This window comes from Hydra viridissima, unplaced genomic scaffold (genome assembly GCF_058129835.1).
Source record: "Hydra viridissima isolate aposymbiotic clone 2 unplaced genomic scaffold, HvirCarnegie_v1 scaffold_8, whole genome shotgun sequence".
NCBI classification, from domain to species: domain Eukaryota; kingdom Metazoa; phylum Cnidaria; class Hydrozoa; order Anthoathecata; family Hydridae; genus Hydra; species Hydra viridissima.
The window spans coordinates 8,837,079-8,864,559 of NW_028324307.1; the positions used below are offsets into that span (position 1 = coordinate 8,837,079).

Here is a 27,481-nt window from a genome sequence, read left to right on the forward strand (position 1 = left end):
TGGAAATATTTTAGCACAAATAAGTTTTGATTTTTTTCTTGTCCATTCTTTGCAACTATTTCTTTTGATTTTTCTGATATTTTATGTGTACTATCTTTCGTCCTCTTTCTTTTCTTGTATTGCTCTATTTCTATTATTTTACTTTGTTCCATTTCTGGGGTTTCTAATTTTGAAGTGAAGTCCTGGTATGATTCATCTGAAGATGATAATTATCTTATTTTTCTCAATTTCTTTGAAGTATTATGTAGCTGTATATCTACAAATCACATCATATCTGAATAATCTACATATTCACATAATAAGTAAATTTTCATTAACTTATCTGAATTGCTATCTATTAAGAGTGGTAGATTATACTTATAAATTATTTTCTGCCATAATTAGTTAATGATAGATAATCAATTAATGAAATAACGCATTTCTTGTTAAAAAGAATATGTTAATATCTTTATGCAGATAACACATCTACATGTTAGCAGTAGTGACCAGTTCAACCTTTCATAAACAAAGGAATCAACACAAATTTATGCAATACTCATTTACATGATACATCTGTTTTGGCCAACACTACCATATAAATGTGGTCTTTGCTTTATTATAATCTTTAACATTAACATTCAATGAATTCCAAATGTTGAAATAGCAACCACTGCTGAATGGTTCATTTTTGACAACTTTGTAAAAATTACATTTAATTAACCCTTTTGTACCGGAATTTATTTAGGCGATTTAAAAAGCGCAATAATATGCGACGTAAACACTTAAATAGATGGGTTTCCTTACAAAATAAGTAAAACAAAGTATATATCATTGGAAAGCAGGCAAAATTTAGAATCCAAAAATTAATTAAGAAATTAAAAAACTTTATATATATATTGTTATTTATGTATATATAAATAACAAAAATATAAATATAAAATATCCGAGGCGCACATATGTGCGCCTTTGGCACGAAAGGGTTAATTTAGTTTATAATAATGTGGTGTAATACTAATGTAATGATATTAATGTACGATACTGCATTATCTAGTTTCTAATTTGGTGGTGTGAAATAGGTGATTAACTCTTTTTTTTTTTAATTTTGACTTACACCACTTTCATAATTATGGGCATATTTATGTTATGACTTTTTAACCAATAACTTAAATGTAACATGATAATATTTCAGCTAGATGATGACCATAAAAATGAAATCTTTTAGATTAAAAAATATAAAATAACATAAGACTAGAATAATACTAGAATAAGACTAGAATAGACTAGAATAAGACTAGAAATAAACAAAAAAAAAAAAAAAAAAAGAAAAAAAAAGAAAAAAAAGAAAACATATTACATTTATAGTTATTGAAAAATATTGTACTATTATTTAACATAAAGCAAGACATGAGTCACCTGCTGCTCTTTCAACAAACTAGAAACACTGTTAAAGTTGAACTTGCAGAGAAATTTACAGCTAAACTATTACATGCCTTACTTTTTAAAAACATATAGTCTTTACTAGTATATTTAGATAAAAACTTTTTTACCAAGTTCTTTCAGAACTACTAAAATAAATATCCTCTGATGTACATGATGACATGACCTAGTTATGTCAAAATGGAATCAAATCACAAAAAGATCAACTTAATAATTTATATCAGACAGTTTTCAATTTTCATCTGCAATACTGGTCTTAAATTTTAGGTTAACAAACAAAAAAAAAATTGATGCTTATATTTTTATTCAAAAGTTGAAAAAGTCCTAAAAATTTTTATCTCCACACCTTAATTATGATAAAAATTTCAGAGATTATTACAGTTATCAAAACAGATATTTTAAATGTAAAAAACTATTAAAAATCTATTGAGAAATAACAAAAATCTTTAAAAAAATTAAAACTAACAAAAATGCTTTACTGTTAAAAGCTTACAAGCAGCCATTAATTAAGGTGAAGGAGTCAAATATCTAACTTAAGAGAAATAAACACTTTTTTAGAATGTACAACAATATACAAAATTGTACAACTCTTTTTTCATTACTTAAATCATCAAGTTTTTCAATTGTGATTCAAGCAGTTATACAAGAAAATGTAAGCAGCTTAATGTTTCACAACCTACAATAAATGTACTTAAAGTTGAGAGCAACTGGAGCCATTGACAACAAGACTCTCAATTTAGAAAGGTCTGAAATTACAACTTACAGAGACTAAGAAATTATTATTCTTTATAATACTGATGCTAGGAAGAGTATATACTTTGATAACTAACAATTCATCATTAACAAGCCATTTAGAATAACTATTTACATTAAAAAAGTACACACCTGCAAGATTTGCAGGTAAGATTACTGTTTGCCCAAAGGTTGTCTTTGCATTTCCAGTCAGATTAAAGACCTTTGAAGAAGAGCTTGTACTTTGTTGCACTGTAGGCTGCTGACTTGGTGATGAAATATTTGATACAATTTGAGAGACCTTTTTAAGATGAAGATTTTGAAGTGACCCATTTGTAGCTGGTAATAATGGGGAGAGCATGCGAGAAGAACTGACTGTGTTCCTAGCAACATTATTAGGTCGATTCCGTAGAATAGAAGGATGCTGGTGTAAAATACTTGTCTGAGATTTTAAAAGATCAGCTTGTTCTGTTGCATTTATCAACAAACTGTTGATTCTACCAATATCTGACACATTTGAACCATTTGAATGTGACATATCAACTAAAAAGCCACTATTAGATGTGACATTTGAAAGAGCCTCAGCACTTTTATTTCCAATAGAACTTTTTATATCTTTACTAATTTCCTCTGAAGAATTTTGAAATAAAGTTTTGTTTGTAGGGGATGCTCCAGTAGCAATTGATGCAAGAAAAGAAAGACGATTAAATTCTTGTTGGAAAGAAGTCTGATTGGAATCAGCCATAGCAAAATTTCTACATACAAAAAAGTGAAATATAGCAAAAATGTTTTAAAGGTTTCCTTCAATTAAGATTTTTACAAAGAGTGCTGTCAAGATCATAAGGTTAAACAAAAAAAAGCACTAGTTAAAAAGTGAGACCCAAAAAAGGCGAAGTGTTTCTAACTAAACAAAATCAAGAACCATTGTTCTTAGTATATGACCTGTTAAAATTATAGAAATTTTAATATTTTCTTTGCAAAACTTAGACATAGTAAGTTGGCTGTACTTAAATTTTAGGTTTTACATTAGCTCAAGATTATTATTTATTAAAACAATTACATTAGCTCAAGAAAAAACCTGAAAGTTAAATCATATTTAAATTTGCATTTACATTATCATGGCATGATTGAGCATATATTTAACTTTAAAAAGGGATAAGTTATTTGTATATAATATTCTGTGGAGTTAAACCGCGCTAATGAGGGTTCACAACATTAACACGTGAAAGGGGATTCCTCGATTAAATATGGCTGCTGTTCGAACAAAAGAAAAAATAGCCTAAACCCGAGTGATGTCACAGTTTTTTTAATAAACGAGCGAACCAGAAACAATTCTCCACCAAAACTTTAAAATTAAAAGTGAGTTTAGTATAACATTTAAAGTCTATTACCTTGGCAATGCAACAGCATTCACTTGGATGACCTTTTGCAAATATAATCAGATTTTGCTGCGGGTTTGAGTGGAATAAAGTGTAAAATATTCCAATCTCTTTTAAGCTAAACTAAAGAGATTTTGTATGTTCAATGCTGATGAGAAAAGCTTAAAATCGTTTTTAAAATTCTTCCCAGGTATGTAAAAAATATACATAATTAATTTATTTTATTTTGATTTCAATAAGTACGATTTAAATATGTGATACATTGTGATATTTATTTTCTTCTCTAATTTTAAATCGTCACACTTACCATAGTTCGATCTCTTCTAAATTTTCTGATTAAAGTTTATTACAGGTTTCCGCATAATTAGTTAAAAAATAAGGGCCAGTTAATTTATGCTGACTAAATTATGTTTATACATAATTTATGTTTAACTATTAAACTTGTCCCGTAAGAGCCGAGGGTAATTTTAAAATGACTTCGAAAAATGCGTATGGTCTATTGTATTATCTAATTCCTTCATAAATATTTCTATCAATTTTTTTTCGATATTTTATAAGCATTTTAGCATTTTTTGATTTTAAATATTTAAGTCCAAATTTTTATCACTGTCTTATTTTTTACTCTCCTTGCCGAATTCTTTTTCTCCTCTGCTTCATATCTGAGCCACTAATCAAGTAGTATTGTCTTTAGGCCGAGGCAATAGATATAGATATAGTCGTTAGTAGTTCCAAGTAAGCTCATAATTTTGATTAACTTTTCAAGAAAAAAGCAAATTATATGCCTAAGTTTACACAAAGCTTAGAACTGGTTTCCCATTCAAAACAACAACTGGTACTCCTGCCACTAGGATATTAATCATAGAGATTTTTATTTCTCATCACTGGTTCTAGAAAGTTAGGACTGAGTCTTAGCCATATGCTTAAGCAGTTAATTTCATTTCTGAGTAAGTCTAGAAATCAAAAATCAGATAACATAGTCAACAGCAAGAGTTAACATCAGCAAGAGCACTGTCAATAAATATTTTCCACATTTTAGGAGCTGTTACAAATCTTTAAAGTCTGTAATACAATAGGATTGAATATTATTGTCTGATATGGTTGTAGTGAAAACCATTCATGTAGCAGTCTTCCTGTTTAAATATCATTACTTAAAGATGAGTGAATAAATCTTCCTGCTGTTTTGAAGCTTGTGCTTTTATCTGGTAAAGTTGTTGATGATGGGATCATCAGTGTTTAAATTCCTTAATCAGTGTTTCAAGTCACTAAAGTCACTATGCTCAATGGTTTACCATAAAATACAGACATGTTCAGCAATTTTTTTAACATCTAATCAAAGAGTCTGTTTTATAAAAAAAAAAAAATTTTTTTTTTGTTGCTATTTTTAATTTATAAAATAATTCTTTTGTTTACCAACTGTGTATATTTTTTAATCTATGTTTTTAAATGTAATAAATTAATATTTAATAGTAATAAATTAATATTTGCTAGTTGCTACTAAAACCATCCTTAAATAATCTGCAGTTGCTACTAAAAATTATTTAAGGATGGTTTTCAAAATTTTGTTAATAAAAACAGATAAGATTTCTTAGGCCAGGTGAATAAAAATGAGCAATTGCTTTTACTCAGTAATTGGTCAGCTTTACATGAATAGAAACTTCAACAACTTTCCTTGAGTTTTTATTCACGTAAAATTGAGCAATTACTGAGTAAATTGCTTACCTTTACTTGAATAAAAATATGAGGAAAACTGCTGAAGTTTTAATTCACGTAAAGCTGACCAATTACTGAGTAAAAGCAATTGCTCATTTTTATTCACCCGGCCTCTTATATTTGCTTCAATTACTATTACTTATTACTTTGTTTTTTTATTCGATTGCTATTTCATGGTAACTTTTTACTAAATCATTTGAAATGTACCTCTTAATTATTTTTCCCCTTCTTTTTACATGATGTACACAGCAATGTTGGCAGAATTTTAATTGAAAAGTAGTTCATATCATAAAATGATGTTATCAATTTATGTTAAAAATTTAAATGCTTTTTTTAAAAATTTTTCTATAGGTATTCATTCATCTAGCAATTTTTGCTTAAATAGTTATCTTCATACACACTGCTATGAAATTTGACCACCAGGTTGAAGTTTGTGTCAATTAAAAAATTCTGATTAATAAAATCTTTACTAATTTATAGTAATGTGAAACAATTGAGTTTGAAATCAAAATCGCGTGCTATGTTAGTGTATTTTCAAAAAATAAATACTATATTTCATCTATTTTTTATTTCTTAAAAAATTACAAAATGCGCTGAAAAATCCTGGGAACTACACAGTTTTATGCAAAATGAAAAACAAAGTTCACAGAAAATGGCGAGAAGATATAGTATTTACTGTGTCTGTCTGGAACATAAAGGTGCAAGATCAAAGAAGTTAACTGCAGTTTCTGAACCTAGCATTCAGAAAATAAATGCTTTTGTTAATTACAAATATGATCCTAACTTAGAAGCATATTCTACAATGATTTGCTCTACTGGTCAAAGAAACCTTTACCTACTTGACTCAGACAAAAGTACTGCAAGAAGTTCTTGGTTATCAAAAGTATCCAAGGTATCAAAATATATATTAAAAAATTTTATTTTAAGCCCTTTTACTTTAAGGTTATTCAAAAATATGTTATAAATGGTATTGTGTTTGAACAACAAATATTCTTTAAGAAAAAAACATCACATCAAAACTGATTTAATCAAATTACAGTTAAAATTAAATCATTGAAATAACAAAACCAAATTTATCTTTACAGATTCATGTAGAATCAGTAGTCAGACGTGGTGTTGATATATTAGATACTATTCAATCTACAAAACCTGAAATTAAATTACAAACTTTGTAATATGCAATTTTTTAACTTTCTAATTTAGCAAAAAAATTCTTATATCTCGCATAATTGTAAATATAATGCTTTACACAATTTAAAAAATAATAGAGATAATCTTCAATTATTTGATTATTGTTCTTATTTTGTATGTGAGTTTCTTTTTTTTATAAATTCTTTTCTGTTTTTTTTTTAAGGTGCTGGAAGACCTCATAATTGCTGTAAAAGTCAGGCAGTTGTAAACTTTACTGATTTAGCCTTCGGTATTGGAGCTTTACAGGCAGAACAGATGGCTTAAAATATTATCAAGAATAAAGAAAGAAAGAAAATTTAATACAAGGGGCAACATTCAATCTATCAACTGATGGTAACCCAATTCAGATTACCGTAGGAATCTTGGATTTGAAATCAGAAAGAACCAAATCTGCAAATATGATGCCTTTTCAGATGCTGCTGACTTTACAGACTGTTTTAGAACTTTCCAAAGCAGGAACTCAGGTTTTGGTTTCCAGTCTAAAGAGTTCATTCGGACCAAATCGCATTACCAAAAATATATTTGGGAAACTTAAAGAACTTCAGTCATATATTGAATCCTTTTATACTGCAGATTTAGTTGAGTTTAAAGAAAAGGCAGGGTCAAAAATAGGCTGTAATTTTGTTTTTGTTAAAAATACAAGTGATTTTGTAATGCATATTATAAACGAAAGGAAACTAAACCCTTATAAAGCTTTTGTGAATATAGCTGTGGATGGAGGAGGAAGTTTCCTGAAGTTTGTATGTAATGTGTTTGATCCTGATAATCTGCATTCCTGTTCTTCAAAGTATAGTGGAGTTCAGCGTATCCAGATTTTAGCTATAGTTGAGGACATTCCTGAATCCAACTGGAATTTAGGACTGATTCTATCAAAACTTAAGTTGGAGGAAGTAAACTATTATATAGCTTTTGACTTAAAATGTGCAAATGCTGTACTTGGTCTGTCTACACATTCTGGAAAATATACCTGTTTATACTGTACAGGATTATGTTCTTTAATTTCTGGAGATTGTAGGATATTTGGAAGTCTTGATTACTGGGCTCAGAAATATAAAGATGATGGATGCCTACACACAAAAATGTCAAATTATTACAATGTAATTAATAAAAGATAAATTTATTTGGATGAGAATCCTGAAAAATTAGTTATTCATAAGATAGTTTCACCAGAATTACACTTGATGATCAAGGCAGTTGGAGTTTTAGGAAAAGTATTATTGTTCCTCTGGAAACCTGGTTTTAAAATTTGGTTGACTTAACATTATATTATCTTTCAAGGCTACCACAGAATTGGGTGGGATGGAAATAACTCCAACAAAATACTTGAAAAGTTAGATTATCTTGAACAAGCTGTGATTGAGGAAATCCCAATATACCATTATCTGATATTAGCTGTAATTAACTGCTTGCAAGCTTTTAAATCAGTAAAGGATGCTGCTTTTGGTAAAGATTTAAAACCAGAATTTGAAACAACTATTAATAATTTTGCTGATACTTTTAAATCCCTGCAAAATGACATCCATAATGAAAATATAGAGGGATTTACCTTATCTACAACATGGAAAATACATATTATTGTGAGCCACATTGTTCCATTTGTAAAACATTATAACATGGGACTGGGAAATTTTGCAGAACAGGCTGGCGAGGCAGTGCATGCTAAATTTAAACCTACCTGGAAAAGATATAAACTCAGCACAGAACATATTAAACATGGAGAAAAGTTAAAAAAGGCTGTTGTCGATTTTAACACAAGAAGAGTTTGATAATAGTATCAACTGTGTTGTAATCTTTATTGTAAATTATATATATGAATTGAAAAAAGGGATGAAAATTGACTATTTTTATACTTAGTACACGATTTTGATTTCAAACTCAATTGTTTCCCATTACTATATGTTAGTAAAGGCTATATTAATCAGAATTTTTTAATTGACACAAACTTCAACCTGGCAGTTAAATTTCATAGCAGTGTTCACATAATTAACTAAAAAATAAAATTTAATGTGGTGATGACTCAAACCTTGCAATTACTGTGATACACATGCATCATTTGATTACAAACATAATAAATTATTAGTATTTTATTATTATGATTTATAGTCAAGTAATTAGATGCCATTGTTAAAGTAAAAAATGCTATTGTTAGTTCTTTAATGTCTTTTAATATATGATTTAACTAAAAATGATTAAATATATACACAGATTATATATATCTTTTTATAAAAAGTTTTTCCTGGAGAAAAGTAGATAAAACTATATACTAAAATGGAGTCAGATGTTCATTCTATTGACTGTGATATGAATGAAGAATCATTTAATATTCTGCGCATTATTGGAAAAGGAGGCTCTGCAACAGTATATTTGGTAAAGCACAAGAAAAGTTCAAGGTTTTTTACTTTTCAAGGTTCATTTTTTATTTGTTAGTCTTATTTTAGTGTTATTTTATTAAACAAATTTATTGCTAATATATAAAAAAAAATTCATTCACTAAAAAAAAAATTTATCTTTCATGTTTATAACCAAAATATTTATACTAATCAGGTAAAATAATAACTAAAATTGTATCTGAAGTATACACTAGAATATCGATATCAAAATATAAAGATTTTGGGAAAAAATCTTAGTTTTCTTTTGTACTATTGAAATTTAATAACAAAGCTACCGTAAAAAAATTAATTGTATAGTTCAAAAAAATTCTCAAACTGACCAAATTTCTTGAGAGTTTATATTGAATATGGCCTTATTTAATGGCCATTCTTGATAATATTCTCAATACTAAATTTGTCAATTCAATGCCAAAATGTCTAGCTAAGCCCTTGATGGAATCAACTAGATGATTTAGCATTGAGTTGACCAAATTTTGGGTCTCTTCTGTTGTTATACTATCATTATAGCTTCTTTCAAGACATCTTTTCAATTAGATGCTTGGTCGCCAATTTTTTTTTCCAAAATATATCACAAATGTTTTACCAGGTTCAAATCTGGGCTTTGGGATGGAAATTCCAAAACATTGAGGCTATTTTTATCAAAGTGTATCTTTTCTTAGCAGCTTTTCTTGGGTTGTTATCCTGCTAGAATATGAAATCATTTCCCATGTGGTAAAAGGAATTCTTTTTAGATCCAGTAGTATGAATTAATATATAAGTCAAAATTTTTTAAGCTTAAAGTTTTTATATTTTTGTTTTCTAAAACTTCAACTTTATTTTTAAAGATAATCATTAAGGAGATAAAAGACAACAGTTCCTTCAGTAAAATAGCAATTGTGTTTTAGCTTGAATTTAAAACTTCCAAAACATTCAATTTCAAATTTTCAAGCTTATCATCTCTTTTCTGTAAACATATCATTTAATAAATGATTTTAACACATAAAATGCCTTCCTTGAGAATGTTTTTTCCTTTCTAGAAAATCCTCTAAAATATTAATTTATTCCTTTCTGAATCTTGTTTTAGCAGCTGTTTTGGCAGCAGTTCAAACATTTTTCTTTTAAAGTTTTTGTAGCATTAAAACATTCTTTTTTTTTTTTTTTTTTATCTCTGTTGGAAATATGTAATTATGTATTTATTAACACATACTTAGATATATGGGCCGCTCAGAAGCCAATGTGGTTAAGTCTAAAACACAAAAATTGAGAAAAATAATGTTTTTTAATACATTGGTTTTTAAAAATCTTGGTTTATTAATTTAATTAGAAAAGTGTATAAAGCCTTTTTTCGAGGTGTAAACTCTCCAAAAAAACAAGATATGTACAGGATGTGTAAATAAAAACGTAAGTATTTATTGAAATAATGACAGCATCTTAAAAATTTTAGAACTTAAACCTTTTGGCAGCTGAAAAAGAAAGGAAATTTATGTAAAAATAATAAAATAACATTTATTCTCATAAATTTTATGTTTATTCATCATAACAAACATCATCTTCTTCCAAGTTATTTAAATGTAAATCTTGATCTCCAGGTGTTGTCCTTAATATCCTGTAAAAGTCGTGTTTAATTGGAGGTATATACTTAAATAAACACATGTCTTTTTTTGTTTCTTTTGAAATTGTTCTGCCATGAGGATACAATATAGGTTGAGTTATATTTTTTAAATTTACTGGCCTATATATTTTTGTTTTTTTTATATCAATTACATAAAAGGTATCCCAAAATTATATTTGAACTTAATGCTGCTTGGGTTTGACCTTTCCAATTTTATCCATCTCATATTAAGCCAATTGACTGTTGGTCCGCTTGTTGATTTTTTTCTGTTGGTAACAGCTTCTTCCAATGGTTTTGTGGAAAGAAATTCTTGTGGATTCATTTCGAAAACTCTGAAAGAGTTCTTTCTTTTACTATTTTGTATTATATGATCCCAGTCACTAGTGTTATAAATATACTAAATTTTTTTTGCATAAGCTTCTATAACTGCAAAATCAGTATCATTGGGCAAATAACTGAGCCTACTTAATAAAAATTTAAGCTCAATTGATTCAGCTTTTATATCTTCACATCTGTCTTGAACATGAATCTGAATACATTATAATTTTTTGAAAATCCTTTGCATACAATTTAATGTGTTTAGTTAAACATGATGACACTTCTTGTGATCCCCACGATGCTTAGGTTATAGGCCAAACATACATGTAGCTCTCATCAGTCTTTAAATCATGGCAACCAAGATTGTATACATATAAGTTTCTCTTGTAATAAGCCACTGATGTGGATAGTTATGGAAATGGTAATGCTTTTTCTAAATCAAAACTAATCACGTATATTTCATCTGAAGCTCTTAATCAATCAATAGCTATACTATTACGGGCAATTTCTGCATTTCACAAGTGTTTGTCATGTTCAATTTCAGCTGCATTTTTTTCTTCATCTATTGTAGATTGTTTTTTTATTACCAAATAATCACATTTTGCACAATTATCTTTTGAAGGTTGCTTAAAATGTAAGTTAAATTTTGTCAAAAATATATAGAATGAAACTTTTCCTTAACTGCTACAATTTGCTCTTCATTACATTGTTCAATATACAGGTTATACATTTTTGCAATAGAAAGGTCTGAATTTAAGTATCTGCGCCTGGGATTATGACCTCTTGTATAATGGCTTGAGATAGCAGGAAAGGAACTTATATGTTTTCTTACATGGGAATCATCTATTTTGTTACCTGGAATATGTTGCCCTCGGTGGTCCTTCAGATCTTCCTTTGAACAGCAATTATATAGTCGCCCGTTACTTATTTGATATTTTTTGCAAACACCAACATCTTGGCCGTTAGGTCTAATAAAATATTCAAAAGACCGAGATCTTGATCCTTTGGTGTTATTCCTTGGTCATTGTCTTTTGATAGCATGAACTCTAATTAACCCACTTAACCCATTGACGCACAAAGCCGGCGAATTGCCGGTCTACTACATTATGGTGTTGAAACACTAAACCGGCGTTTCGCTGGTCTGTCATTATGTGGTCATTTTATGCATAAAAAATCATTGTCAACAATTTTATTCATGTAAATATTACTCATAATTTAGTGTTAAGGTTTCTTTGAACTAAAAACTTGTAAAAATGAAATAGTGTTTTATTTAACAAAATATGTAAAAAAAATTGTGGTGGAATGGGTTAAAAAAATATTTTGCTTATGATGATCATTAAGCTTGCAAAAAATTTTCATCGCCTGTTTTCTTTGATAAAAGGTTATCTTGCAATTACAAAGTCGTAAAAAGTTACAAGGTTTTTTATCAAATTTCTTTGCAGGAATTATTCTTTTATTTCTATTTTGATATTGTTTACCTTGTATCCTTTTTTGTTTCTCATCATTTCTAGACCATTTTCCAGGATTCCTGCTGCGTTTTCTACCAACTTTTCTGTTATTTTGATTATTTATATCTTCATTATCTGACTATGTATCAGAATCAATACATTTAATTCTCCTTGAATTAGGATGAAATATCATATCACTTTCACTTTCACTGTGTTCTATTTCCATTGACATTTTTAGATTTTATACCCTTACAATAAATCTTTTTTATTAGCAGAGTTTTTACAGTTATTAAAGAAAATTTATTTAATGTTTTTAATAACACAATAGTTTTCGCAAACACTTCAAAGTAATATTTTTATGTTTTGGCGCACATGCATAAAACTCAAACAATTCTAATTAGAAGTAACGGTTTCAGTTACTACGAATATCTTGTTTTTCAGTGTTACCAACAAATATTTAAAGAAGAAGAAAAATGTAATTTTTATTTCAAAGTATGCAAAAAAATATTGATAAAAGGTGGACTTATTTACAATGACTTCTGAAATTGTTATACAATATATTCAGAAGCTATTTAAACAAGGGCTGTTTAACCTAGAAAAAAGTAACCAACGAGTAAATCCTTTAATAACTAAGAAGATTATTACTTATTTCATCAAAATTTCAAAAAATTAAAGAATATCAAAAAATGGACTTAACCGCATTGGCTTCTGAACGGCTCATATATACTTCACTGTGGCTGTTTTTTTAAGAGTTTAGAATTGAATTTTTTTTTTTTTCCTTGAAGAGTATACAAAAAGTTGATCTTCAGTAAAGTGAAGTTTATAAATGGAATGGTTTCATGAATCAATGTATTTTTCTGTGAACCATCAATGTTAAATTATGTTAATAAGATCTTTATTTCATTTCTTATTTAAACCTTGATTTGTGGGAAGAACTTTAAAAGCTGACACCATAGTGCCTTATTAATGTGAAATAACTAAATATAATTTTCATAAGGCATCACAAGAAAAAAGCAATTAAAAAAAAATCTTAGACTTATATTAATAAAAACAAAAAACATTATCAAAAATTTATAAACAAAGTACTATTGTTCACTTCCAGACTATTCAGTTTTATGACTATGGTTAAAATAATAATCTAGATGTAGCTTATTTTAATGACTAACATTTCAATTATTGACATTTCTTTTTCAATTGTTAATAGATCTATTATTTATCTTCAATGTTACAAAAGAATACACCTTACAGCCAAATATTTTATGTCTTTTTGTTTTATGCAGACTTTTGGCAATGAAAAGAATTGAACTTGATTCATCAAAGAAAACTAGAAGTAAAGATCATGTATTAAAAGAAGCACAGTAACTATATACTTTGTTCCTGTTGAACAGATATTATTATTGTGCCTTATGTATATAATTAATTTTTTGTAAAAATTTTTAGATCTATTGATATGGCCACTTTTTAATTGGAATTAGATTTAAAAATAGTAAAAGTTAATATGGATCTATAACAAAGTTTTAAAAAAATAGAATGAAATAAAAGATGTCATCTTGCAAAAACAAGTGCATTGATAATACATAGAAAAAAAAGTTTTAACAGTAAAAAAATCAATTCTTTTTTATTTATTTCACCTTTTGTCTCTTTACTTAATTGTTTTAGAAAACTATATAATTTTTAAAAATATATTAAAGCTATTATTCTTGACAAAGTTAAAACTCCAGGTATTTTTTGAGAAAATTCTAAAAAAAAAACTATTATGAACAGGACTATACTTAACTGTAATATTCTATATTTTATTGTTGCTTTTTTGTGATAAAAAAAAAATGTTAAAGTTTTTATTATTTGTAGACTTTTGTCTCGACTTAAACATCCTCATATTGTATCATGTCGAAGTTTTTTTTTTGATCAAGACTCAAAATACTTGTCTATAATACAGGTATAAAATGTGTGTTTTATTCTTAGTATGTATATTATATTTTGTATAGAAAAATTTTTTTTTATATGTTTTCACTAATATTATTAGAACTTACAGAATTTACAATAAAAGTAATTGGTGCAATATCTGTTATTTAAATATTTTTAGACATTTTCAGGTTCAAAAATTAGAAATACTTTATGCAACAAATTTTGAATCAGTTATTTTAAAAATCTCATAAGTAACTGAACAAATGTTGTTCGGAAATCAAATAAAACTGTTTTCCCAGTAACTGTAGGGGAGACCGGGGTTAGTTGGCTGCAGTTTTAGTTTTTGAGCTCTGTGCGTTTCTGGGTGAACTTTTTTGAGGATATCAAATTGCACTTCAAAAGAATATGAATTTGGGAAGCATGTTCAAGTGTCAAACATTAAAAAAAAAAAAAAATTGGTGACCCAAAAAGGGCCTCCAAAACGAAAAAAATGTGCCAACTTACCCCGGCCCAGGGTAAGTTGCTTATAATCTCAGGGTAAGTTGGCATACCATATAAAAAGAGACAAGTTTAGCAACATTAAGCATATTTTTCAAGCGGATCTTTTATATGAAAAGTCCTGATGATTTTTATCCAACAATGTTTTTTAACATTAACTTTTATTGCCCTTAAGTCGATCAAATTTCCTTCTATAAAAATAGCATCAACAGCATTTTTTGTAACATTTTTAGAATTTACAGGCCTGTCTACTTTTTTTTTATATGTTTGCATGTCTGTAGATCTGTAGTGTTATATAGCTTGATTTTACGGCTTATGTGAAAAGTTATAAGTTGGCACATGTTGTCAACTAGCCCCGCAATCATTGCGCCAACTAACTCCAAAAGCTTTTTGCTAACAAAATGGCTCATAAATCCCCAAAAACGCAAAATATTGAGAAACACAAAATGTGACTGGTTCAAGTGAACCATACAAGACCTAAATCTATTCAAGTTTACTTGTAGCTGATGCTATTGCTTTTTAAAATTGAAAAAGTAATTGTTACAAAAATTATAAAATTAGTAAAAAAAAAGTATATATTAGCAAATAACAGACAATAAAGGAAGAGGTTCAGTTGAAATAAAAATATGCCAAAATAATGGGGTTGAGCTTCGTGCAATTAAATGGTTTGATAATAGATCTGTTAATATACTCACTACTTATGAATCAGTAGTTCCAACAACTCAAGTAAAAATATGGGATAAAAAAGAAAAAAAAGAGATTTTGGTTGATTGTCCCTCTGCAATCGTCACCTATAACAAATGCATGGGAGGCGTCAATCTTTTAGATAGGCTATTGAGCTACTATCGAATTCCTGATCGTTCAAAAAAGTGGTATCATCGGCTAATCTGGCATTTTCTTGATGTTTCAGTAGTCCAAGCATGGATTTTGTATAGAAAAGATTTAGCAAACGATAAAAAGAAAATGTCATTAAAATCTTTCAAAATGTCAATTGCTGAATCATTGATTATGCAAGGGAAAAGGTCAATCAGAAAAGGACGACCTTCAACATCAGTTGATTTGAACTATAATGCAAAGAAAAAAAGAGGTTCTGCAGCGCCAATTCCAAACAAACTCACTCGAAATGATGGTTACGAAGATTGGCCAGAATTTACAGATAAGAAAGGAAGATGTAGATATCCTGGTTGTAATGGTTTCCCTAAGGTAAAGTGCTCCAAGTGTGATGTTCGTCTCTGTTTTACACCAACATCCAACTGTTTTAAAACTTTTCATGAATCCTAAATTTTTTAATATATTTCTCTAAACAAAATGTAAAACAGAGAGATAAAAGAAAACATGGTTTTTCATGTAAAACACTATTATATCAGATTAAAAAAAAAATTATTTTAGTACTTTATGCATCCGTTGTTGCCTAAAAGCAACAAACTCCAAATTGACCCAAAAAAAATAAAACAAATGTTTTTTTTAATTTCATCATTATACTAGGATCATAAGTGACTAAAATTAAAAAAAGTATGTTTTTTACACAACAAGAAATTAAAGTGGACTATAAGAGGTTAATGCAATTAGTTTTAACCACTTGAAATGTTTGAACATTTTGTAGAAATTTTTATTTGTTCAGCATATTGTTCAGTGGTGTAGATGTGATCTGTTTATTTAAATTTTTTTTCAAAACAACAAAATCCCCTATCACAGGCAAGACTGTTTGACCTTGATTAGGAAAGTACTAGTGGGTTCTCTGACATTTTTTAGTCACCACCAAGATTGATATTAATCTAGATTATGTATGCAGAGAACACTCAGAATGTGTTGGTAAAGTGCTAACACATATTGAGTGTTTTCTTTTCATAGAAAATTTCTTTGGTCATCTTTAGTGTGGGATTTTTTTAGCCATTAAGAGACTTAAGAATATTTTTAAAGTTTGCTTCTTTTTTTAAGTGAAAGTTTCTTAGAAATCAGCATCAACCTGATGCTATCCAAAGGAAAGAGTAGAATCTCTTTTGAAAATGTTTCTGTAATATCTATAGGAAGAAAAATGTGCCAAATTTTTCCAGAAAAAGAAGAAATGTGTTGTTTCACCTTGTCTGTTATTTGCTAATATATATTTTTCTTTCATACACATAACATCAAGTCTTTGAACTCAATCACATTTCATTTTATTTAAATTTATAAAAGCTACTTTACAGACCCTTAACCAAAGGAACATAAATGTTGTAAATAAAACTGCAACTTCAAGATTGTTTAGTAAATTCATTTTAATTGTAATTCATTTTAATTGAAAAGCGTTTTTTCAAAAGGGATATAAGTCCATTTTTGCTGAAATCGAGTTTTTTTTACTTTTGGATTCTATAGTGTAAATGGAACAAATCTAACTATAATAACATGGATAGAAAATTATTTATCCACTTTACTTTCAATATTAAAATCACCAAGTTTTTTCAAAAGGGCATAAGTCCCAGCATTAGAAAAAAGTATAGCAAAAACTTAAGTTCACGCTTGCGCAGTAGCAACTTCCGTAACAAATTTTATCTAAAAATGGTATCTAAAATAATAGATTCAGAACTGGAAATATTTTCTTACTCTCTAACCCCTGGACATGGTCGGAAAAGATCAAAAATAAGCAAAACAGGAGAGAAAAAACGCCAGAGATATTCATCTCTTGGAAAATTACCTGTCATAGCTTGTAGGCACAACAACAAAAGATGTAAAGCAGGCAATCTTGGCAACCTGGATATTGTTGGTGAGCTCAGTTGTATTACACTAGCCACTTTTGTTAGTTCAGAATTATTATAGTTAGCTATGAGTTTCAATCTATACTATGAATTTAAAATACAAATAATTCTTTATTATATCAATCTTGACATACCAAAATTTTTTTTAGGTTTTTTCCAGAAGCTGTACAATGAAGAATTAAAAGTTAAACAGGATAATTTTCTTCTGAAGTTTGTTAAATTAACTCAAGTTAAAAGACACAGGCCAAGGAATGAATATTTTTGTTTGAGAAAACATTCAATAAACTACAGTATTGCTGACAGAAGTTGTAAAACAGTTCCAGTTTGTAAAAAAACATTTCTTTCCATAACATGTGTTGGAATAAAAAGATTGCATAATCTTATAAAATATTACTCTAAAAATGGGTGTCTGAGACCTGAAAAACGCGGAGGATTTAGACAAACGATAGGTGATAAAGAAATCACCAATTCAATAGTGAATTTTATAAGTCAATATAAAGGTTGTGTTTCACACTATGGGAGAGGGAAAAGTGTTAGAGTGTACCTTTCACCTGAATTAAATGTTGTAAAGTTATGGAGAAACTGGAAACTTCATAGAAACCAAGAAAATATGGGTATTTCATCACTTTCTAAATTTAAAAACATTTTTTACACAAAGTTTAATGTTGGATTTGGAAACCCAAGAACAGATATCTGTTCTTTTTGTGAAGCACAAAAGAAGTTGATAAGAAAAACATTTGATACAAAGTTAAAGGGAGAAGAGTTTGCTAAATATCGTCTGCACAAATTAAGAGCAAAAAAATTCTACTCTCTTATGAAAGAGAAAAATGAAAATGTCATTAAAGTGTGCTTTGACATGCAACAAAACCAACCACTTCCTAAATTAAGTGTTAGTGAAGTATTTTATGCTCGACAAATTTGGCTCTATAATTTAACATTTGTTCGACATGATCAAATAGTACAAAACAAAGATAACATTTTTATTTATACCTGGTTGGAAACTCAGAGTGGTAGAGGATCTAATGAAGTTTCTTCAGCCCTGGTTCACTATTTGTCTAAGTTGGAAAAAGATTTAATTACAGAAAGAGGAGCTAAAGTGAAATTAGATCTACATTTATTTTCTGATGCTTGTTCATCACAGAACAAAAACTTTGTTGTTTTGTGTTGTTTGAAAAATTTTGTGGAAACGAGTGTTATGTTTAATGCTGTTAAACATTTTTTTCCAATCAGGGGTCATAGTTTTTTACCTCCTGATCGAGTTTTTAGGCGTATAGAAAAAGTGGTACGCAAAAAAGAAACCATTCTTTCTCCTCTGGAATATTACAAAATATTTTCAGAGCATGGAGCAGTGCAAAAACTAGGAGAAGATTGGTTTCTTAAAGATTACCAAAAAATGGCTAAACAGATTCTTAAAAAAAAAAAGCCATTTCCAATGAGAGATCAGAAAATTATAATTTACTCTCAAAAGAAAATCGAAGTGCAAAGTGCATATTCTGCAGAGCCTTGTCTAGTTAGTTCTTTATTAAAAAAAGGACAGTTATTTGCAAAAATGACTGAAGCAATACCAAGACCATTAGAAAACAAAGTCAAAAAGGAAAAGAAAGCAGATGTAAAAAAGTTAATGGCTTTCTTTGAGGTACCATATGATGCAAAGGACTTCTATGCCTGTATTCTTGATGGTATTGAGGGAGTAATGCAGAATGATGTTGATGAGTTTGATGAAAATGAACCGTTTGTTTAAACTTAATAAAATAATTTTACTAAACTTTTGTTTTGTTTTTTTGTATTATAAAATGTTCTCTATTGTTGTCTTAAAATGAGATTGTCTAAAAATATGTACTAAAAGAATATAATATTAAATCCATTCAAATAATTTTTTGTCCCAAACATTAAGGGTTCATACATTAATGACGTCTCTGCTGAAAGGGGTACTAATGACATCTCTGCTGAAGGGAGTATCAGTAAATTAATTCAGATGGTAATTATTGGTAAAATTTTGAATTAAAACAAAAATGTTTAATTAAACAATTTAATTATATCATAGGCATCTTTAATTCCTTAAAAACTCTTTAACCAATGTTTGATTAACTCAATTTAGTATTTTTATGAAAATAAAAAAACTGATCTGCAGCATGCTTTGAAATGGTATGGCTGAAAACCATCGAAAAACGTTTAAAATATTTTCGCTTTTCAAATCTCCATTAAACATATTTCTGGCATAAAACAACAGTTTTTTATTTTTTAAACAGCGTACGTATGAATTTTAAATTTTTACAAAAAAGAAAAATCACAGAGAGGGTCTTCACTTATCATGTAACAAGGGATGAGGTGGTCAAAATATTAGGTGTGTTTTAAGAACTTACGTTACAAATTTGTAAGTCCATCCAAATAAACTTAATTCGCAAACAATTTAAAACATAATTTTGTCACAAATACTTATTTTTCTCTAAAAAAATGTGGACTTATGCCCTTTTTGAAAAACTTCTTACATTTTAACCCGTTATAAGTATACTTCAAAAAAAGAAAAATTTTAATTGTAAAATTATTTTTATGAAAATCACAATAAACTACCGCTTACAAAAAGAAAAATTTTTATTTGTTGAAAGTTTAAATAGATTATTAATTTTTTTTAGTTTTTTCAAAATATTTAAAATGTGACTTATATCCCTTTTGAAAAAACGGTCTTCAATTATAAAACACCTTAATTGCTGCTTAACCTTGTTTGTGCTAATGTTTTTTCTTTGTGCCAATATTTTAAAGTTGCTCAAGTATGAGCTTTCTATGTTTTTTTTTCTGCAGCTACAAGTGAAATTGCAACTTTAAGTCTATCTCTAGAGAATTGATTTGTGCAAAAATATCAATTTCTGAAAAAAAATGATGAATTATGGGGTTTCTGATTCATTTTCTGATAATTGTTTTTTTATTTTTACTTTTTGGTTTAGAACTATTTTACTTATTAGGATTATTGTGAAGGTGGATCTATTCATGATAAAATTGTAGAAGCAAAGCTTGTAAGTGTTTTATTTGCATGATTTTTTTTTTTATATAGATTCTTAAAAATCAATCTATTATATAAGATTTCTTTTCTTTTTTCTTACTTCTCTGTCTTTTTTAAAGAAAAAAGAACTGTTACTGGAAACACTAATTTTAAAGGTTTGTTACTACTTAGCAAAATTAGTCAATATGTGTTGATATAAAAACAAAAAAAAAATTGTTTGAATTATTTTCATAACATTTTTTGTTATATTTATCATTATGTATATGAAATTATTTATATTTCATATATTATGGATTGATTATATATTTATATTTTTTTGTTATTGCATATTTTAATGAAGATAATTATAACATAAATCACTCTTTATTACAGTGGTTTATTCAAGTTTTGATGGCAATTCAATATATTCACTCACAGAAAATACTGCATAGAGATGTTAAGGCACAAAATGTCTTTCTCACAAAGCAAGGTTTAGCCAAACTAGGTCAAACAAGTTTTAAATTTCAAAATTTCTTACTATACTTGATATGATTAGGAAAAAAAGCTTTCTGAAATAAATGTCAGAACATTAATTAGAAAAATCTAAAAATGAAAATATAGGCAAATTAATTTTATAAAAATTAATATTTAGGTGATTTTGGTATTTCTAAAGAAATGGAAAGTACTGCTGATTTAGCACAGACTTGTGTTGGTACTCCTTGTTATTTGAGTCCAGAAGTATGTCAAGATATGCCGTATAGCTCAAAAGCAGATATTTGGGTAAATTCTTGAAATTTATTTTTTTTTTGCCAGTTGATAATGTTTTGTGTTTTTATTGTAAAAAATAAAAAATTAGAAGTATGCAAACAGTTTAAGTTTTATGCATAAAATATAATAAATTAAAAACAAACAATGAAGATATATTAAAAAAAAGAAAAAATTTTAAGCAATAAACTTTTTTTCTTAAAGTTTAATTTTCAGTTTTCAGTATATAAAGTTGGCAATAAAATAACTTTTTCTACAGGCTTTAGGATGTATGTTATATGAAATGTGTGCTTTGAACTATCCTTTTGAAGCAACTAATCTTGTCACACTTTATTATAAGATTGTCAAGGGGAAATATGTGGTGCGTTTTTTTGAAAAACATTTCATTTTAATTTCATATAAACTTTTGGAAAGTTTTAGTAATAACTAATTTATTTAGTTTTTATTTAAAATGGAATCCTAAAGTAAAATAAGATAAATTAATTTTTAGGAAATTCCTCAACATTTTTCCCAAGATATCTGTAAACTTATTAAATTGATGTTAGCAAAAAAAGCTGATGAAAGACCAAAGTAAGTGGTACTACTCTTTTTTTAATCATACTTCATGTTTCAGGCATCATGCATACTTTTTATTTCCAGTGCTACAGCATTGTTGAATCTTCCATTTATTCAACAGAGTCTGCATTTATTTGTCAAGGACTGTGAATCAATGCAAGAGATGATAACAAACAGGTTTTATTTTTTGCTTTTTTTTTTTCTTTCAAATTTCCAAAATTTTTTACCATTAACAGTTGTCTTTCATAATAGCTTTTAGTTATAATAAAAATATATTTCTAGTAAGAATATTGTTTTCTAATGTTTTTGGTTTTGTATAATTTTCATTATTTGGCTATGGTTTGTTTACTATGAAATTTTATTTTTCTCTAATTTTTTAAATGATTAAAAAGAAAGTAAATTCTGGTTTACTTTTCATATTAGGAATGCAGCTCGTGATCAGAAAAAATCTCCACGCTCTAAAGAAAAATTTAAAGTTTCATTTAAATTCCAAGGTTAAACTTCCAGATTTTATCAAGTTTTATTTTGAGAGTAAAATCTAAAATGTGAAATAAATAAAATGATAAGCAAGTAGACACTTGTTTTACAGGCAGATTCAATCTACAGATAAAGTATTTTTAACATTGAAATGAGTCTAAAAAAGTGTCTGGTTGTTTAATTTTTTTTTTTAATTGATTTTCAGATAATACTGTTATTTCACCACGAGTATTAACTTCCAAGGAGACAGGTGTTTACGCTGATGACTTCATTGATGAAAGTGAAAGTGATTATTCAGATGACTTTGAAGAGGATAGTTATGAGTATGAAGATGATTTTGAAGCAGATGATGGAGAAGAGGTTTTTATATATATATGCTTTTTTTTTGTGGTGGTTAATTATGATTAAAAAATCGTTTTCTTTTTGAAGTAATGTTTTTTTTCTTAACACAGTTATTTTGGAGGTATTGCACTTAACTCAAGTGCAATACCTCCAAAATAACTGTGTTAAGAAAAATTTGATTTTAAGGAATTCAGCAATTTGATTTTAAGGAATTTAACAATGTTTTGGTTAATGCAAGAGAAGAGGTCAAGAGGAAAAACAGAGATAGTAAGATTTTTTCAAATAAAGCAAAGTGTTCTTGTATAAAAAACTTTTTACTTCTGAAGGATCTTTAAAATCTTTTTTATGAATTCTATACACTTTAAAACTTTTCAAGTTAACCTCTGTATTAAGTTACATTCAAAACAGAACCCTGTAATACCCCACTAATAAAGTACTTAAATTAATTAAGGCAAAATTTGTTGCATGTTTTTATAAAAAATTACTCTACTAAGAAAGGCCCAAAAATTTTTATTTATATTATTGAAAAAATGAAGCTGAATCAAATAAAATGTTTTGGCTGTTCAGGTTTTCCGCTTTTCAATATTATTCAAAATATATTATATGTTAATGATATGAAAACCTTTGTTGTTATTTTTTTATTTTTATTTTTTTTTCCATTTTTTTATTATAAATATAATTATTCTGGGCTATATATTAATAATCAAAATCTAATAATTTGCTGTCATTTAAGCTGCCGAAGAGGATTTCTTTGAAGAATCTCACAGTAATGTAAAAAGAAGTGTCTTTCTTAGGTATGTGTTGTTTGTCATTTTTTCTTTAAAAAGTAGTTTTCTTTTAATAGCTCTTTTATTCTGTTTGTTTAGTTGCCATTGTGAAGATGTGCTGGTAGGGTGTGTTGATTTCAGACTTTTTTAAAAAAAAGATTAAGTAAAATTTGGGGTATAAGTAAAAATTGTGAAACTTTATGGAGAATCCAAATCTGATTTCATTTTTTAAATCAGAAAAATATTTGCTTAGGTGATTTGCCTTTTTAGAAGTATAAACCGTTTTTGTTTTCTTTGAAACAGAATGAAAAGGTTACCGGACAATATTGTCTGGTAAAACAAAATGGGTTTATCAACAATGTGGCAAAAGTTATATTTGGGTTATAGAAAAGTTATTTAACTTAATATGAGTCAAATTTTAAATTTTTTTTGCTTAATACTTATGCAAAATAATTTTTTATTTCTAAAAAAGAGTTTACAGAAATATTAAAAAAATATTTTTTTTCATCTTAATGGTGTTCAGTAAATTACTTAACTACATAACTATTAAATGTATATTGTTAAGTATTAATTTAAGAACTCTTGCACTTGCTTTCGTTCTAGTAATATATTCTAAAAATCTTTTTTCATTCCTTACAAATATAAATTTAAGTATTTTATAACTTAGAGGCATGATGCCACCCAAAGCTAGATTAAACACTAGTACACAAATTAGTTTTGCATTTGTTACAGGAAAACAGTTTTTAGTTTCAGAATTACCAACTAATAGAGATGTTATAAGATATGGAATTTTATTGAGAGAGGACTGTGATGACATAAAAAAAAGAAATTATCCTGTAAAAGAGATGGCCAAAGATATAAAACCAGCTTTATTACATCAGTGGTCAAGTGCAAGTTTGGAGTTTACATCACATAAATTAATTACTGACAAAACGGTTTGTGATAAAATAGTGACATTGTGGAATGAGGCTTCATGATTGTAAAATGTGATGCTTTGATTTGTTCTGATGATTGTGATAAAGAAGTTCATTTAAAATGCAAATTTATCAAAGAGTACAAAATACCATCTATTGAGGTTTTTATCAAAGAGTACAAAATACCATCTATTGAAGTTTATATATTTTCAAAGATTAAAATTGGAACTGTTAGCAGGTTTCAAATCAGATTACCAGTGGCAACAACTCAAATTCAAAAAAGAAAATGTTTTTAAAATAGTAAGATCAGGTTGGTTTTGTTTCAGTGAGTGTATAATTCAAACATTGTTATGTTCTTGTACTGAAAAGGATAGAAGTGTAGCTATTAGATAAAAGATAATAGAGGTACTGGAAATGAGGATCTACAAAAAGGTGAATCATCTCCCAGACCAAGAAAGACTCCTATTCTGAACTTTAATGCTGAAAAATTGGTAGACCTGATATCATGGGAGTTACCAGTTTATGAACCAGTCCTAACTACCTCTCTAACAACTTCTGAAGTCAGTCAGTTCTTATCAAAAGCTATGCAGGTGCCAAATTGGCCATGTCATGGGCAATCTGTTGAACATTGTGTGAAGCAAGTTACAGAAGCTTCAAGTAGAGTGCATACTCATGAAAAGAGAGATGGATTTGTACGAATTCAGGAGGCAAAGAGAAAGTTAATGTCTAAAAATAATAGTAAACAAGATCTTGAAAGTTTGATAGAAATATTTTTGTAGTAAATTTATAACATTTCAATACTTAAAACTTTTTTACTTTAAAAAAAAAAAATTGTTTTTCTAACATCAATACCAATAAAATTATTACGCAATATTGAGCCAAACAGTATTTGAAAAATCACTGAAAAGAATTTTTTTAAATTAACATGTGTATAAAAATTCAAAGTAAGCATCTAATTTTAAAATAAAAATCTTCCTTTTTAATTTTATACAAATTCTGAAGGAAAATATGTTCATATCAAAATTATTTTTAATCAACATTTATATCCCAAATATATATAATAAATTTTAAAAAAAGCTCATTAATATTTAAATAAGAACCGGGTTTTCTTTAGAAACCAGGTCAAAGTTTTATTGAAATATAAAAAGACAAATCACCTGAGCAAATTTTTTTTAATTCAAGTCTTAAAATCAGATTTGGATTCTCCATGAAATTCTGCAACTTTTACTAACACCCCAATTTAAAAAAAAAATTAAAAATCAACACACCCTAATGTGCTGGGCTCATTATTGTTTTAAAAAATTTTATTTTGTTTATTTAGTCGCCATTGTGAAGATATGCTTTTTATAGCTCTTTGATTCTGTTTATTTAGTCGCCATTGTGAAGATGTACTTGGCTCATTCTTATTTAAAAAAGTTGTGATTTTATGCCAACAATATAAAAGTAGCGCTAGAGAAGAATTGACGTAGGTTGCTAACAATTTTTTTTTTTTTAATATACTTATTAAGTCTAGAAGAATATTTATTCAACCATTCATTTTGTAAGATCTGCTTCTATATTTTCTAAATTAGAAATGCTTTAAAAAAGTTGGTGAATGAAGATCTGCTAGAGATATGCTACCTAGTCGACGACCTTGATATTCGCCTACCACAGGGTGTTAGTTTGGATAACTTTCTGTCTTTGAGTTAATGCATGATTTGATAAAGTTTTGCTCTATTACCAACAGACGATTTATGATGGCAAAGAGCTGAAATAAAGTATTATCTTAAATGACATGATTGTAAAGAGCTAAAGTTGCGATTTGTATTTGAAAATGGTCATGATAAAACAAACTCTGAGTACATTTTTCTCTCTGTATTTATAGATGTTACTTAAATAATTTATTACTATAATAATATATATATATATATATATATATATATATATATATATATATATATATATATATATATATATATATATATATATATATATATATATATATATATATATATATATATATATATATTTGCCAGTTATTTTACCGATCCTTTGTAGCTATTGTTGCGACTAGTTTTTTACATTTTTATTGCTACCGCGTACAATTCGTTTTCACATAAGACTTTTTGAAATAGTAATGTCATATTCACCAAGGTGTAGAAGTGATGAACGTTTAATCAAAACTATTAATACATCAACTAATTGGTATTTAAAGTAGGGAATATCCTTTAGATCTGTAAAAATTACTGGGACCCATAAGATCTCATGAAAATTGTCATTAAGAGTAATCTTATTTATTGGAAAAACTGTTTTCCTCTCGTATCTCCATGATAATCTTTCCTTTACAAAAAACCGCGAATTGACAATAAAAAACAATTGTACCCGTCACACTATGAAGCGAAAAGCTCAAAAAGTGGCCATAATTGGAATTTTTTCAACGGGTGGTTACTAAAAAACTAACTTTAACTGAATTTTAAATGCCACAAGCTAACCCTTTTTTTTTTTCATGCCTATATCCATTTTAAAGCTTATTTAATTCTCTATAAGTTAATTTACTTGTTTTTAGATAATAAGAAAATAATGATGGCCAAGCAAGAAGAGGTAAGAAAACAGATTTACGAGTTCTATTTGAATAATAAATTGCAAGGTAAAAAGTTCACAGTAGCTCACTTCAATGCTGAAATAATTCCAAGAAGCACTATCTATGATATAATCAAACTTGTTGAGAATGATTCTGGGTACAAAAGAGTGCAAGGAAGTGGTCGTGTGGCCAAAATCATGACCCCAAAGGGTATCAAGCGCCTGAAAGCCATATTTGATCACAGTGACCGAGTTCGATGAGGCAAGCTGGTTGAAAATATGGATGCAGTTATTCACATATCATTAAAACTCTTGCCAAGTACACTGACATCAAAAGTTATAAAAAAACAGGGTATACCTCATCGACAAGAGAACCAGAATGAGCGAATAAAAACCGGCATTGATCGTCTTTATCGTAAATTTCAAGGAAAATCGGTCATCCTTGACGACGAGTCTTACTTTACGCTGTCACACTCAACAATTAATGGAAACAGCACCTACTACTCTAGCAACAGAGACAAGACTCCACCAAGTGTTAAATATCGCAAAAAGCGCAAGTTCGAACCCAAGGTGCTTGTCTGGCTGGCCGCTTCTGACAAAGGTATATCAAAGCCATTTTTTGTCCCCAGCGGCCTTGCAGTCAATAAAGCCATCTATGAAATTAATTGTATAAAGAGAAGGTTAGTGCCGTTCATCAACGCTCATTATGCCGATGGTAATTACATATTTTGGCCGGACCTGGCGCCATCGCATTATGCCAAAACCGTGACCAACTGCTATGAGACTCATAACATCAATTTTATCAAAAAAGTTGA

General features: G+C 28.0%; 4 protein-coding genes across 23 annotated transcripts in view; 3 read left to right on the forward strand and 1 right to left on the reverse strand.

Annotated features, from left to right (window-relative positions):
• Positions 1 to 3,904, reverse strand: part of LOC145186273 (uncharacterized) — a 26,637-nt gene extending 22,733 nt beyond the window's left edge. For 5 of the 7 annotated variants that reach the window (XR_016454914.1, XR_016454915.1, XR_016454913.1 and 2 more), the window contains exons 1-3: positions 3,835 to 3,904; positions 3,540 to 3,650; positions 2,302 to 2,903 (exon numbers count right to left, since the gene is read on the reverse strand). Coding sequence is in view for 4 of the 7 variants with exons in the window: in XM_090095653.1 (XP_089951779.1) it covers positions 2,302 to 2,893 (592 nt within the window). In the remaining 3 variants the exon portion in view is untranslated. Of the gene's footprint in view, positions 1 to 2,301; positions 2,904 to 3,539; positions 3,680 to 3,834 lie in introns of those variants that run through there. The other 2 variants (XM_090095655.1, XM_090095656.1) reach the window with 2 other exon arrangements.
• Positions 3,501 to 25,948, forward strand: LOC145186274 (serine/threonine-protein kinase Nek5-like). Of its 13 annotated transcripts, none has more exons than XR_016454916.1 (17): positions 3,501 to 3,717; positions 8,659 to 8,818; positions 13,456 to 13,533; positions 14,024 to 14,111; positions 20,271 to 20,321; positions 20,428 to 20,463; positions 20,681 to 20,792; positions 20,940 to 21,067; positions 21,312 to 21,413; positions 21,543 to 21,622; positions 21,729 to 21,784; positions 22,031 to 22,101; positions 22,290 to 22,444; positions 22,636 to 22,693; positions 23,160 to 23,220; positions 25,480 to 25,572; positions 25,679 to 25,948. XR_016454916.1 is itself a non-coding variant. In XM_090095663.1 (17 exons), exons 2-16 carry the CDS (start codon positions 8,697 to 8,699, stop codon positions 25,574 to 25,576), a joined length of 1,332 nt encoding a protein of 443 aa, XP_089951789.1. In that variant the 5' UTR covers positions 3,501 to 3,717; positions 8,659 to 8,696; the 3' UTR covers positions 25,679 to 25,948. The 13 variants fall into 13 exon arrangements, 11 of the variants coding, with proteins under 11 accessions (XP_089951789.1, XP_089951786.1, XP_089951793.1 ...); XM_090095663.1 differs by having other exon boundaries at positions 21,692 to 21,784; positions 25,480 to 25,576; XM_090095660.1 differs by having other exon boundaries at positions 21,692 to 21,784.
• On the forward strand, positions 5,728 to 8,614 carry LOC145185349 (uncharacterized). 2 transcript variants are annotated; one of them, XM_090095678.1, is made up of 2 exons: positions 5,728 to 6,129; positions 6,323 to 8,614. In XM_090095678.1, the coding sequence occupies exons 1-2, from the start codon at positions 5,860 to 5,862 to the stop codon at positions 6,410 to 6,412; spliced, it is 360 nt and encodes a 119-aa protein (XP_089951804.1). In that variant the 5' UTR covers positions 5,728 to 5,859; the 3' UTR covers positions 6,413 to 8,614. The 2 variants fall into 2 exon arrangements, with proteins under 2 accessions (XP_089951804.1, XP_089951803.1); XM_090095677.1 differs by having other exon boundaries at positions 5,894 to 6,129; positions 6,592 to 8,428.
• Positions 15,443 to 19,838, forward strand: LOC149884920 (uncharacterized). The gene is made up of 2 exons (XM_090095659.1): positions 15,443 to 17,318; positions 17,460 to 19,838. The coding sequence occupies exons 1-2, from the start codon at positions 16,961 to 16,963 to the stop codon at positions 19,049 to 19,051; spliced, it is 1,950 nt and encodes a 649-aa protein (XP_089951785.1). The 5' UTR covers positions 15,443 to 16,960; the 3' UTR covers positions 19,052 to 19,838.
• Positions 25,949 to 27,481: the final 1,533 nt, after the last annotated feature.